Source organism: Melanaphis sacchari, unplaced genomic scaffold, assembly GCF_002803265.2.
Source record: "Melanaphis sacchari strain LSU unplaced genomic scaffold, SCAv2.0 Contig552_pilon_pilon, whole genome shotgun sequence".
Classification (NCBI taxonomy): domain Eukaryota; kingdom Metazoa; phylum Arthropoda; class Insecta; order Hemiptera; family Aphididae; genus Melanaphis; species Melanaphis sacchari.
Window position 1 is genome coordinate 18,780 of NW_020271381.1, and position 11,521 is coordinate 30,300.

General features: G+C 25.4%; 2 protein-coding genes and 1 long non-coding RNA gene across 3 annotated transcripts in view; 2 read left to right on the plus strand and 1 right to left on the minus strand.

Moving 5' to 3' along the window:
* The first annotated feature begins 2,298 nt into the window (after positions 1-2,298).
* LOC112599804 lies at positions 2,299-5,833 on the plus strand. Its single transcript, XM_025346864.1, has 2 exons — positions 2,299-2,917; positions 4,897-5,833. Exon 2 carries the CDS (start codon positions 5,029-5,031, stop codon positions 5,344-5,346), a length of 318 nt encoding a protein of 105 aa, XP_025202649.1. The 5' UTR covers positions 2,299-2,917; positions 4,897-5,028; the 3' UTR covers positions 5,347-5,833.
* A 1,078-nt stretch (positions 5,834-6,911) lies between these two features.
* On the minus strand, positions 6,912-7,286 carry LOC112599805. Its single transcript, XR_003114969.1, has 2 exons — positions 7,160-7,286; positions 6,912-7,100 (listed from the first exon to the last, which is right to left on the minus strand). It is a non-coding gene; the product is annotated as an uncharacterized LOC112599805 (long non-coding RNA).
* Positions 7,287-9,827: 2,541 nt separating this feature from the next.
* Positions 9,828-11,521, plus strand: part of LOC112599806 (beta-galactosidase-like) — a 4,440-nt gene continuing 2,746 nt past the window's right edge. Inside the window, exons 1-2 of the mRNA XM_025346865.1 lie at positions 9,828-9,986; positions 10,137-10,303. Of these exons, the coding sequence (XP_025202650.1) occupies positions 9,927-9,986; positions 10,137-10,303 (227 nt within the window). The 5' untranslated portion in view covers positions 9,828-9,926. The remainder of the gene's footprint in view (positions 9,987-10,136; positions 10,304-11,521) is intronic.

Below are 11,521 nucleotides of genomic sequence, written 5' to 3' on the forward strand. Positions count from 1 at the left end.
ATTAAAAAAATTGAACGCCTGAAATTTGGGACACAATTAAACTTTTTTCAAAAATGTATACGGTAATTGGGCTACTTCTATTTTACGGGTGTCACCGTTTTCCGCCAAAATCGACCTTTCCATTTACCGCCAAGTCCGTATACCGCCAGTACAATAATATATATTTCCTTTATCCACCAACACAAATTTCAGTTTTTATATTTTGATAACCCCTGATTGAAAGAATTAAAATATTACATAATATACCTATATAATATAGTTTATCACAGATCATATGTTCACACCACGAAGCCAAATTTTAAAATGACAAAAAAAAAAAAAAAAACCAGTATTTAATTGATCAGTTTAAAAGAAGAGAAATATGCCGATATACTTTTGTAAAATTAATAGCGTATAACTATAAGAAATAAATAAAATAAATAAATGTTTGACTGTGATGTTGTTTTGTACATCGTAATATAGACTTTTTTGTAAAAGTTATAACATTAAACAATATTCTATATAATTTTAGTTTTCTATTTAATTTTAATATTAAGTATCACTTAAATGTGTTTTTGTTAAATCATATATTTAATTAAAAATTGAATATCTAATTATTTTTTTTATATAATATTTTATATTTAATATTTATTATAATTTTATAATTTTTATATATGTATTTTAAAAATCATTACCAATTATTAATAACTCCATTTGTTAACATGGTAAGGGGTTACCAAAATATAGAAACTGAAATTTGTGGTGGCGGAAAAAGGAAATATATATTATTGTACTGGCGGTAAATGAAAAGATCAATTTTGGCGGAAAAGTAGATTACCCCTATTTTACATTTATAAATGGTAGATTCGGTGATTGGGTCACTATTTTTAACAATTTTTATTATTGTATCCGATAATTAGGCCACTATTAAATTTTTATATATTAGAAAAAAATATGTATAATTATTTAACTGGTTTTTGTTATAACCAGTGTTGAAAAATTTTAGATAATTGTAGATAAGTCAATATTTATCTCCAATAAACTTTGGCCTAAAATCAATTCAAAATTCTTGTATTTTATATAATCATATATTTTCGAACAAAATATTAATTATTCGTGGCTCATAAGTTTTAACATACGTTATTAGCTTCATAAATATTGTTTACAAGTTAGATTCCAGTTAATACATTTTGAGCAGGAATGCAGGATAATGAATATATTGGCTTAACAATGATGTTTATTTTAATTTATTTGTGTATGTTCAATTGTTAAAAATGCTTCAATTTTTAACTCAGGTGGTTTTTGATTATATGTAAACCCATTTATGCAATTTTACTGTGTATTGGTATTGTCTTATAAATTAATAATGATATTGCCTGATAAAATGTAATAATAATATGTAAGTATTATGTAATATAATATATGTAAAAAAAAAAAAAATAGTTTAATCTATCATATTGTTTATCGCAGAATAAATTATAAAAAGTAGGGAAATGGGTATCGTTATGCAGTTCAGTAAGTGAAAAGCGATAAGTTGGTTAGTGTGATGATTGTATTAAATTTTAATTTAATGATGTATAATTGTATAGGTATGAAAATCAATTCTGAGCCGATACAGTGCATCAGCTTATATCACTAAGTGATTAAGTATGTTAATTCATGTTATGTCTTTTTAATATTTCTATTAGCTAGTAATCAGTGTTGTGCTTAGATATTTTTTTTTGTATCTAAATATAGAAAAGACATTTGAACTCAAAATATATCTAGATAGAGATGCAGATAAAATCAATTTAATCTAGATAGAAATTAATTAACTTTTTTCAAATTTTTTATAAATCTTATTCTTAAAACATGATTTTGTTAAATATTATAGAAAAAATATTAATACAAATATGGCTATATGTATTTTAGTTTAAATCACTTATAATTATTTGAAAATATGCTTAATAATTTAAATGATCATGCCAACAAAAATTTTAATTCAATGGTGTATAATTGTATAGGTTTGAAAATCAATTCTGAGCCGAGACAGTGCATCAGCTTATATCATTAAGTATATTAATTCATGTTATGTTTTTTTGATATTTCTATTAACTAGTAATCAGTGTTGTGTTTAGATATTTTTTTTTGTGTCTAGATATGGATAAGATATTTGAACTCAAAATATATCTAAACAGAGATGCAGATAAAATCAATTTAATCTAGGTAGAAATGAATTAATATAAAAAGCGGAACTACTCTTACAGGGGTGTAAAATAATCATATTTTAGTGCCTTTTTAGTACAATAGTGTTTTGTTAGTCTAAGTGGTCTAACATATATTAATCACTGAACTGCTATAAAAAAATATTATTATATAACATATATATAAATAATGTTTACGGCTATCTATAATATACAGCAATATTTATATTATATTAAATATTTATAGTACCTTATTTAGTTATCAGTAGTTGTATTCCATTTCTGTACGATGATAACTTAGATTACAGTATTTAAGGACGAGTTCATAGTTAAAAATGTTGCGGCATAACGCTATGTCCTAGCTGGTGCGTGCACGCACCGCAAACGCATGCGATTTCTAATAATAACAAACGTCCAGAAATAGATCTGACTGTCCTGATTGCTGACGCGCGCGTTTAATTCACGATAACGCACCGCACTGGCATGTTTGAAATACAAAATAGTTTGTTTTTCGTCGCATGCGATATGCGTTATCGCAATAGAGAGTGGATGATCATTATTGTTTAAATTTATTTGTTATTTGTTAATTACATTTCTGTACAAAATGCCGTATACAGATTTTGAAAAAACAGAATTGTTGATTTCTGAAGTCCAAAAGCATAATGTGTTATGGAACAAAAAGCATAAAAAATACAAAGATAGGCTTGTAGGAGCCAAAGCATGGGCAGAGGTTTCAAAAGCCACAGGAATTACTGGTAAGTATAGCTTTATTAAACTTTCCACAAACTTAATTTATTGTAGTTTTTAAAAATACAATTTAGTTAATGGAAAAAATAATAATAATTAGTTAAATATGTTCTAAAATTATTGGTTATATAAGTTACATGTAGATGTTTTTTTTTTATATATCTAATAGACAATATAAATATATAATAAACTAAGATCGTATGTATGTATTAAACATAATATAAAAAACAAGTAACATAATATAACATTATAAAATAAAAGTAGAATATGAAATTATATTTTGTTGTCCTTAAAATATTTTACAAATGTATTTCTTATTTCTAGAACGGTTTGAGATGTTCTATTAGTATATCTGCCACCTTGAATACTATCCAAATAATTTTTACTTAATATCCCATTTTCATTTTCTATATTTTTTATGTCTGATTGATTTTTTTCAAGATCAATAATCACATTATGCAAAATACAAATAGCTTTGACGATATGGTCAGCATTTTCGATTTTTGTTTCAATCAATTTTTGAAGTATACGAAATTTTAATGCCGCTATGCCAAATGCGCATTCAACTGTCATTCTAGCTCTAGATAACCTATAATTATAATACGATTTGTTCTCGTCACTTAATTGTTTTTTCGGAAAGGGTCTTAACAAATGTTCTCTCAAAGGAAAAGCTTCATCACGAATAAATACAAAAGGTGCCATATTTGTTGTATTCGGAAGTAATTTTGCGTTAGGCACTTTTAATGTTCCTTTGTCAATACGATGGTATATTTTTGAATTATGTAAAACACCACTATCACTGTCCTTACCATATGCTCCGATATCGATCAGCACAAATCGGTAGTTTGCATCAACAATAGCCAATAGAATGATTGAAAAAAAATTTTTATAATTATAATACATACTGCCAGAGTTATTTGGACATTTAACTCGTATATGCTTTCCATCAATGCTACCTATGCAGTTTGGAAAGTTCCACTTATTGTAAAATGCGTCTGCAGTATTTTCAAAATCTTTAATTATTGGTTTTCGCATATGTACGTCACGTAGTGTAGTCCAAATTGCCTGACAAACTTCAATAACAATAGAACTAACATTAGTTTTTGATACTCTGAAACTCATCGCAATTTGTCTGAACGCAATTCCTGTGGCGAGGTATCTATAAAATAAATAATGGAATATCGTTGGACTTGAATTTATAGTAAGGGCTATGAATTTGTAGGAAAGTGCATTTTTTTGATGATTGTGAAACGTAGCTTTATACGTAAGTACATAGTTTGAATTATATAACAACAAATCCATTAATAAAACTTTTATAAATATAAAAATTAAAATAAAAACCATTGTAAGTGCATTTTATAATAATTTTTGGCATTTTAAAAGCATATTTATTGCATTTTTTTAAGGGATTTTAGTGCATTAAATTCACAGACCTATTTATAATTATATATAATCTAAATTTTTTTTTATAAGCGTTTATAGTTCAAATTTTTATGATAGATATATGTTAAAATCGCGAAAATTTGCAAGTAATTTTGTAGTTGAAAAATCATAAAATTGTTTGTGTTTATATCTAAAGTCAGTTTTCCATAAGTTTTCCTTCAAGTAGAAAACTCGAAACATCATTATAAGAAAAATTTTAAGTACGTTTGAATTTTAAATTTTTAAGAAATTGCGTAACGATAACGATTTATCCCCAAATGATTTTAAATATTTGTTATTATTCAAAAAGTATAAATAGTAGATACTTGAAAATTTTACTTGTTATTTAGATTGGCATTTTCTTTACATGATTTAATTTTCAAAATATTTCCCTTAATTTAATGTTATATTTTATAGGCATTTGAAATATTCGTTTTTGTTAAGTTTTTTTTTTATAAATATCGATAATAGCAAAAAAAAAAAAAAAAATTAAAAAAACACCTTGTTGTAAAATCAATAAATTTATCACTTCGTTCAAAATCTTATACTTTTCGTTTATTTTTAGCCAATGAAGCAAAAAAAAGGTGGCGAAATTTAAGGGATCAGTTTAAAAAAGAACTAAAAAAAGAAAAAAAACCCGAAATCAGGATCGTCTCAAGATAGCCTAGAAAAATACCACGGGAAATGGTCTTATTTTATGTCTATGCAATTTTTGAAAGACATAGAGACACCTAGAAATACGTCGGGTACATTTTCTAATGATGACGACGACGATGATATTGAGGTAGGGCGTTCATACGAACATAAATCAGATTCTAATGGAGACACAGAAGATGAGGAAGATATTGATAAGGAAACGACACATAGTTTTGAAGGTATGGATTCATTAGTACCTCAGAATGACGCACAAATACAATTGACGAGAAATAATTCTCCTATTGCCGAGTTAAACAGCTCAAAAAGTGCAAAAACAAGTGGACAAAAAAAAAATGAAAAAAAAAGGAGGATGAAATAAGTTTCGAACAACAATTACTGCAACTCGAAAAAACAAAAATTGAAGCTTTTATTGACTCATCACGGAATGCAGTAAAAGACGACGAGGACATGTATTTTTTTAAATCAATTCACCCTTATTTCGGTAACATGACTCCATTACAAAAATTAAGAGTAAGAACACAAATTCAAGAGGTTATCATGAGAGAACTGTCTGTACCATCATCTCAACCTATGAATAACAATTTAACTTATCCTTATCAATATCCAATACCTGTACAACTCATGCAATCATCACAACCTATTCCATTCCAACCCATTCATCATCCTATGCAATCTTTAGCGACTGAACAGTCTTTATCACTACAAACTGATCCACCAAATTATAACATATAATATCATTTTTCAATAATATGATAATTATTAATACTTTTTATTTGCTAATGAGTTTTCAAAAACAGTTGATAATAATTTTCATTTATTTTTGTAGGTAAGATACCTACATTAGTTGAGGTATCTATTTAAAAGTTACATATTTTTTATTTTCTATTATCAAACTATATTGTTTTTTATTTCTAGTTGTATTATTTTGACTTTAATAAAAGTATCTTATTTATATTATTTTATTGTTTTCGATAAAATAAAAATGTTTAAAAGACCTAATATGTGTTATTGTATTGTATATTATATGTGTTTACAATTAGAAAATAATTTTTAAATTTAAATAATAATATCTACTTGCCTATTATAGTACATCACTTTTTATTAACATAATAATAAGACTATGAGAGTGTTTATAATTTGTTTTTCACGTTATACCTTATAGTTATCAACAGTCGTTCTTCAACAGATATTGGATCTTGAAAATTTGAGTATTCTTTTTGACAAATTGGTGTTATATGTTCAGCAATGTAATCAAATGTGTCTGTATTCATTCTCGTGTATGCACGAAACATTACTTTATCTGCTCGTAATTGTGGATACAGTTGATGAAATTCTCCAAATATAAATCTATCTTTATAAATGACATTTGGAGGAGATCTCTTAGATTTTTTTACTCATTTTAAGTAATTTATACTTCAGATAAGTATTTTCTATTAAGATTAAACCTCGTTGTTCTTCAATTAACGACATAATATAGTAAATTAAAATGTATTATTCACAAACAAATTTAAATACTATTTAACTAATTAACATATGATATTTATACTTGTCAGCACAAATGCATGAAAGGTACTGATGGGTTACTTATAAAAATAAGTTAAAGTTTAAAATCAACAAATCGTATGCGTTTTCCCGCGTATTTGAATGCGTCAATTTTGCCATTGTTGCGGGTACTAGAATTCGGTGCGGTGCGGTCAAATATCGCACCATCACCTCGCATTGCGTGCACGCACCAGCTAGGACATGGCGTTACGCATATATGTGTTAAAAAAAACTTTTAAATGTTGATCAGACATCAGTTGAGTTGACCAATGATTTTTTTTTATAATTTTTAATTTATACGGACATATTCAAGCTCAATGCATAACTATACTATTATTATTAAGAGAAAATTATTTCAGCTGGTATTACTTTACAGGATCATTCCAATGTAATAATTTATTGTATTTTAAAATAAGGAGGTAAAAAAAAAATTATAAAAACTATAAGTAGTAAATCATCTGTAGTAAATTAACTTGATTTGATTACAACTCTGTAGAGTCATTTGATTCTTGCCATTCCTTAAAATCTAAATAGAACTCGTCACATTTTAGCTTGCTTGTTGGAAATAAACTGAAATAAATTTAACAATATAGTAAAGGTAAACAACAAATTCTTATATTTATATTTACTTGTGATCGACTAATTTAAAAATGTCACTTTGTACGTGATCCACATTTGTAGTAGCACAAATAACATGGCCAAGAGTAATTTTCTGAATTACATTTAATTGATCTAGAAAACGTTTAATTTATTTATTATACCTGTATAATCGTATTTCTCTTGTGAAGTATTTAGTTGTTATTATTAATTTTCATAAGAGTGCAAGATAATTATATGTATATGTATTTACTATTTATGTTATATTTATTATACAATAGAGTATTTTAAAATTAATTGTCACGGAACTAAAAATACGGATTTTAATTTTGGATAGATATTTGATAATTTTTTTTTTGATATTGGAATGTATATAATGTTATTTTATATCATGTTTCAGAATTCTTAACATAAGTTTACACATTATAATATTGATCTTAGTTGTGTCTGTCTGTCCGTCAATTAGTTACCAGCCCAGTATATATCGTAATATGTTAACTGACCATGTGCACTTCGTTGCCCGTTAAAAAGGGTATATGTAAACTGCACCCTAATTTTTATTTATGTTAAAGAGTTGTAGTGTAAACTGCGCGCGACAACTTAAGCTATGAGCCGTTTGTAAAATATACAAAACTTTTATTTTATTAAAGTTTCTATAATTGTGTAATTTTTCAGTTATATCAAAGAAATTTTATTTTCTGTAGTTATTTTATAGTTCAATGTTACGGTTTACCATTTTTAAGTTCAGATAGCGTATATGAGTATTTTGTCAATTATTAATGAAATCAAAGCCTGATGACGAAAGAGTGACACAATTTTCGGATTATTTGGTAGATGTATACAAAAGTGAAGAAGCTCAGTATCCATTTAAAGTATGAGCTCAAGTATCAGCAGAGTCAACTTTAACCACTAATGCATGTTAGTCTTTTCATTCTGGCTTTAATTCTAGTTTTTGTACAACTCATCTAAATATTTTTATGTTCATAGAAAAGTTAAAAGAAATTCAAATAGAAACATATATCAAACTGAATAGTATAAATGAATCCTTTAAATACCAAAATTCTAAAATAAAAAATAAAAAACGGAGAAAAGTTACAAAATTTAATTCATTAATTTAAATTTAATATTGGTCAAAATCCAATCATTGAATATGTATCATCAATATGATATTTTTTGTAATACTTGTAATTATTTTACTTTTTAAATTTCATTTTTTTTTTTTAAATTTAAATTATTCATATTTATGGCTGTAACAAATTAAGTATACATCAAAGATAATTTTACAAAAATATAGCTATTGGTTTTTAAAATTTTACCCGGGCGCAATTTACATGTCATCTTTTTACAGTTGATAAAAATTCGAGAGTAGGTAGTTTACATGTATGATTTTGGGTTTATCTGTATTTCGGACGCAGTGTACAATCGAAGGTTTATAAATGCTAACTCTTTAAAAACTGATATATACACGCAAAATAAGGATATTATTGATTCCTCGGAAACTATCTGTTTATGAAAAAGGTTTGTATCGATTCCGTCGACTACTGTTTAAAATATCCACACATCGATTATTCCGGACATTGTTTATCCCCCCCCCTTGTATATGTATTTTAAAATATATAGCAGCGGTTTTCAAACTTTTTTAGTTTACCTGAGTTACTAGGCCGGTATCCTCCCAGTCGGGGCCTGAGTGTGTCACCATTTTTATAAATCTACATTAGTGTCGTCACACAAAAAAGGTTGAAAACCATTGAATTAGACTATATATTTTAGTTTTGAATTATTATAAAACTATTATAATTTTATACATTTTATTAAGAGGAGATATTTTAATGTTCATAGAAAAGTTAAAAGAAATTCAAATAGAAAGATATATCAAACTTAATAGTATAAATTAATCCTTAAAATACCAAAATTCCAACTTAAGTATTATAAAATATTATTTTTACTATGCGTACTTATAATAATAATTAATAACAAACAATTATTTGAAAAATTTTGTCTTAATACCATATCTAAATAATGTTTTTAAGTGTATGTATAAATATAAATATAAAAAAACACTATCGTTTACGGAGGAACAGCCGATCGACACGTGTGTGTGTGTGTGTCATGAATAATCATAAATATATAACTTTTATAATCAATCTAATATTATTTATAACTTCACATATTTAAAAATATCCATATGCGTTTTTTAATCGAATAGGCCAAAGGACAAAATGGACGAAAGCCTTCCCACACGGGCGATTGTAAACTCCACCGATTTACAGGTAGTTGATTTTAGGGTTGGATTTATAACATGTAAATTCCACCGATACATTTTTTTTACCTGAAAAAAAAATGTAAACTCCACCGATACGTATTTTTTCGTCATTTAAGGCAAACAATATTACCAGTATACAATTCGTCAAAGCTGCATCTAAACATTATCAAACCAAATTTTAAAACCTAATTTTAAAACCAAACAAATTTTTTTAAAACCTAAATTTTCTTTGATTAATTATTTTTTATTCATTTATTTTAATTAACATTATTTTAACATCGAACTAGTGATCACTATTAATTATTATTATATCATTTATTTTAATATTGTGTAAAAAAAGATATAAGTATCTATATATGTGACATATATGTGTACCTATACACATGTATGTCAAAATACAATACTAGGAAACACCTGTTATACTAGTAAACATGGTTTACTACACTCACTAATAATATTATTCATTCTAGTGAAAATTAAACGCAGTTTCTGTAAGACATTTGTGTCGATCTGATGTTATATCAAGTAATGTTATAATGCCTACGATTTTAGTGTATTGTTCTTTAGCACTGTTGTTGTTTCATTTAGAATATGTAGTAAGTTTCTTTCACAATTATTTTATTGTACCTATAAATAATCTTTTATTAACATAATCTATTAAAAAAAAAAAAGTAATAAATAAAATACAGGAATATAAGTTTGTATTTTAATCAGTAAAAATAGTTATAATATGCATTAATTTTTAGTATTGTGACAAAAGGTTCTATGTTGACTATGAAAAAAATGAATTTATTAAAGACGGAAATGTATTTCGATATGTTTCGGGATCACTGCATTACTTTCGAGTGCCCAGACCTTATTGGAGAGATCGTATACACAAAATGAAATCTGCTGGCCTAAATACTATATCGTTGTAAGTACTCAAAAAATTAAAAGAAAAATGAATATAAAATTGAATATTTTTCACAGTCTATTCAATTTTAAAAATATTACAGAAAATAATACGTACTTTCTACATAAAATAAGCATTATATTAAAGTAACAAAAAAAAAAAAATTATTACATTAAGATCTCGGAATAATTACAAAAGTTATAACATAATTATTTACTTGTCCAAAAAATTATATTTTTAGACATCAAAATTCTCAAAAATAAATTCTGAATATTTTTATATAAAATCAAAATATATGTTGTCTTTCAAAAAGTGTACTTAAAAATTAAAATAGTAAAATAGTAAGAAATACATTTTTTTATTTTAAATGTTCTATTGCAATGACTAAAAACTATTTAAAATGATATTTTTAATAACATTAATACTTTTGAGATAATTAGTGTTCACTGTTAAAGAATCACTTTGTATTTTTGACTGCTAATGTTGTGTACATAAATTAATTTTTAGTTGAATATTACATTTTATTTTTATATTGACTGGTGAAAGATGTAGGTAGAGCTATTATATACCCAAACTACTTTTATTCAACTTAAACAAATATAACATATATTATTTAGTTTAAAAAAATATAGGTATCGTAATTATTAAGATTCGGAATTTATGGTATTTGCATGTTTTTTTTTTGGCGTTAGACTTATTACTAAGTAAGCTTGGAATTAATTTCACTCCTATTTCAAATTTATATTTTTAAATAAAAAATAATAAATACGTACATAAATATTTAATATTTTAATCGCTGGCTTTAAATTTTATTTTTACATAAATTGTCTGTTTTTTATACTACATATATAACCTAACCTAGGCTCACTATTAAAAAATAATATTTTATTTATAAATGTATAGTTATCAAATGTTATCTTTATAAGAAAGATTTATGGTCATAGATTTATTAATATAATGTACATTTAAATAGGTATTTAGTTTTATTCGAGTTTATTACACAAATTGTTTAACACAACATTTTCCTTGATGAATTATGAATTTGACATAATTTTAATCTAACTACCTTAGTAATGTAACTAGAAGCTGATAGTTTTTCGTACCTTATGTTGAGATATAAAAGATAAAAAACTCCAAGAAATAATAATATAAATAAAATTCCACTGACAAACCATTTAAACCGTTTATGGTTCTTTTTTAGATTTGAATTTTTTTGATTTAACAATGGTCTACATTCTA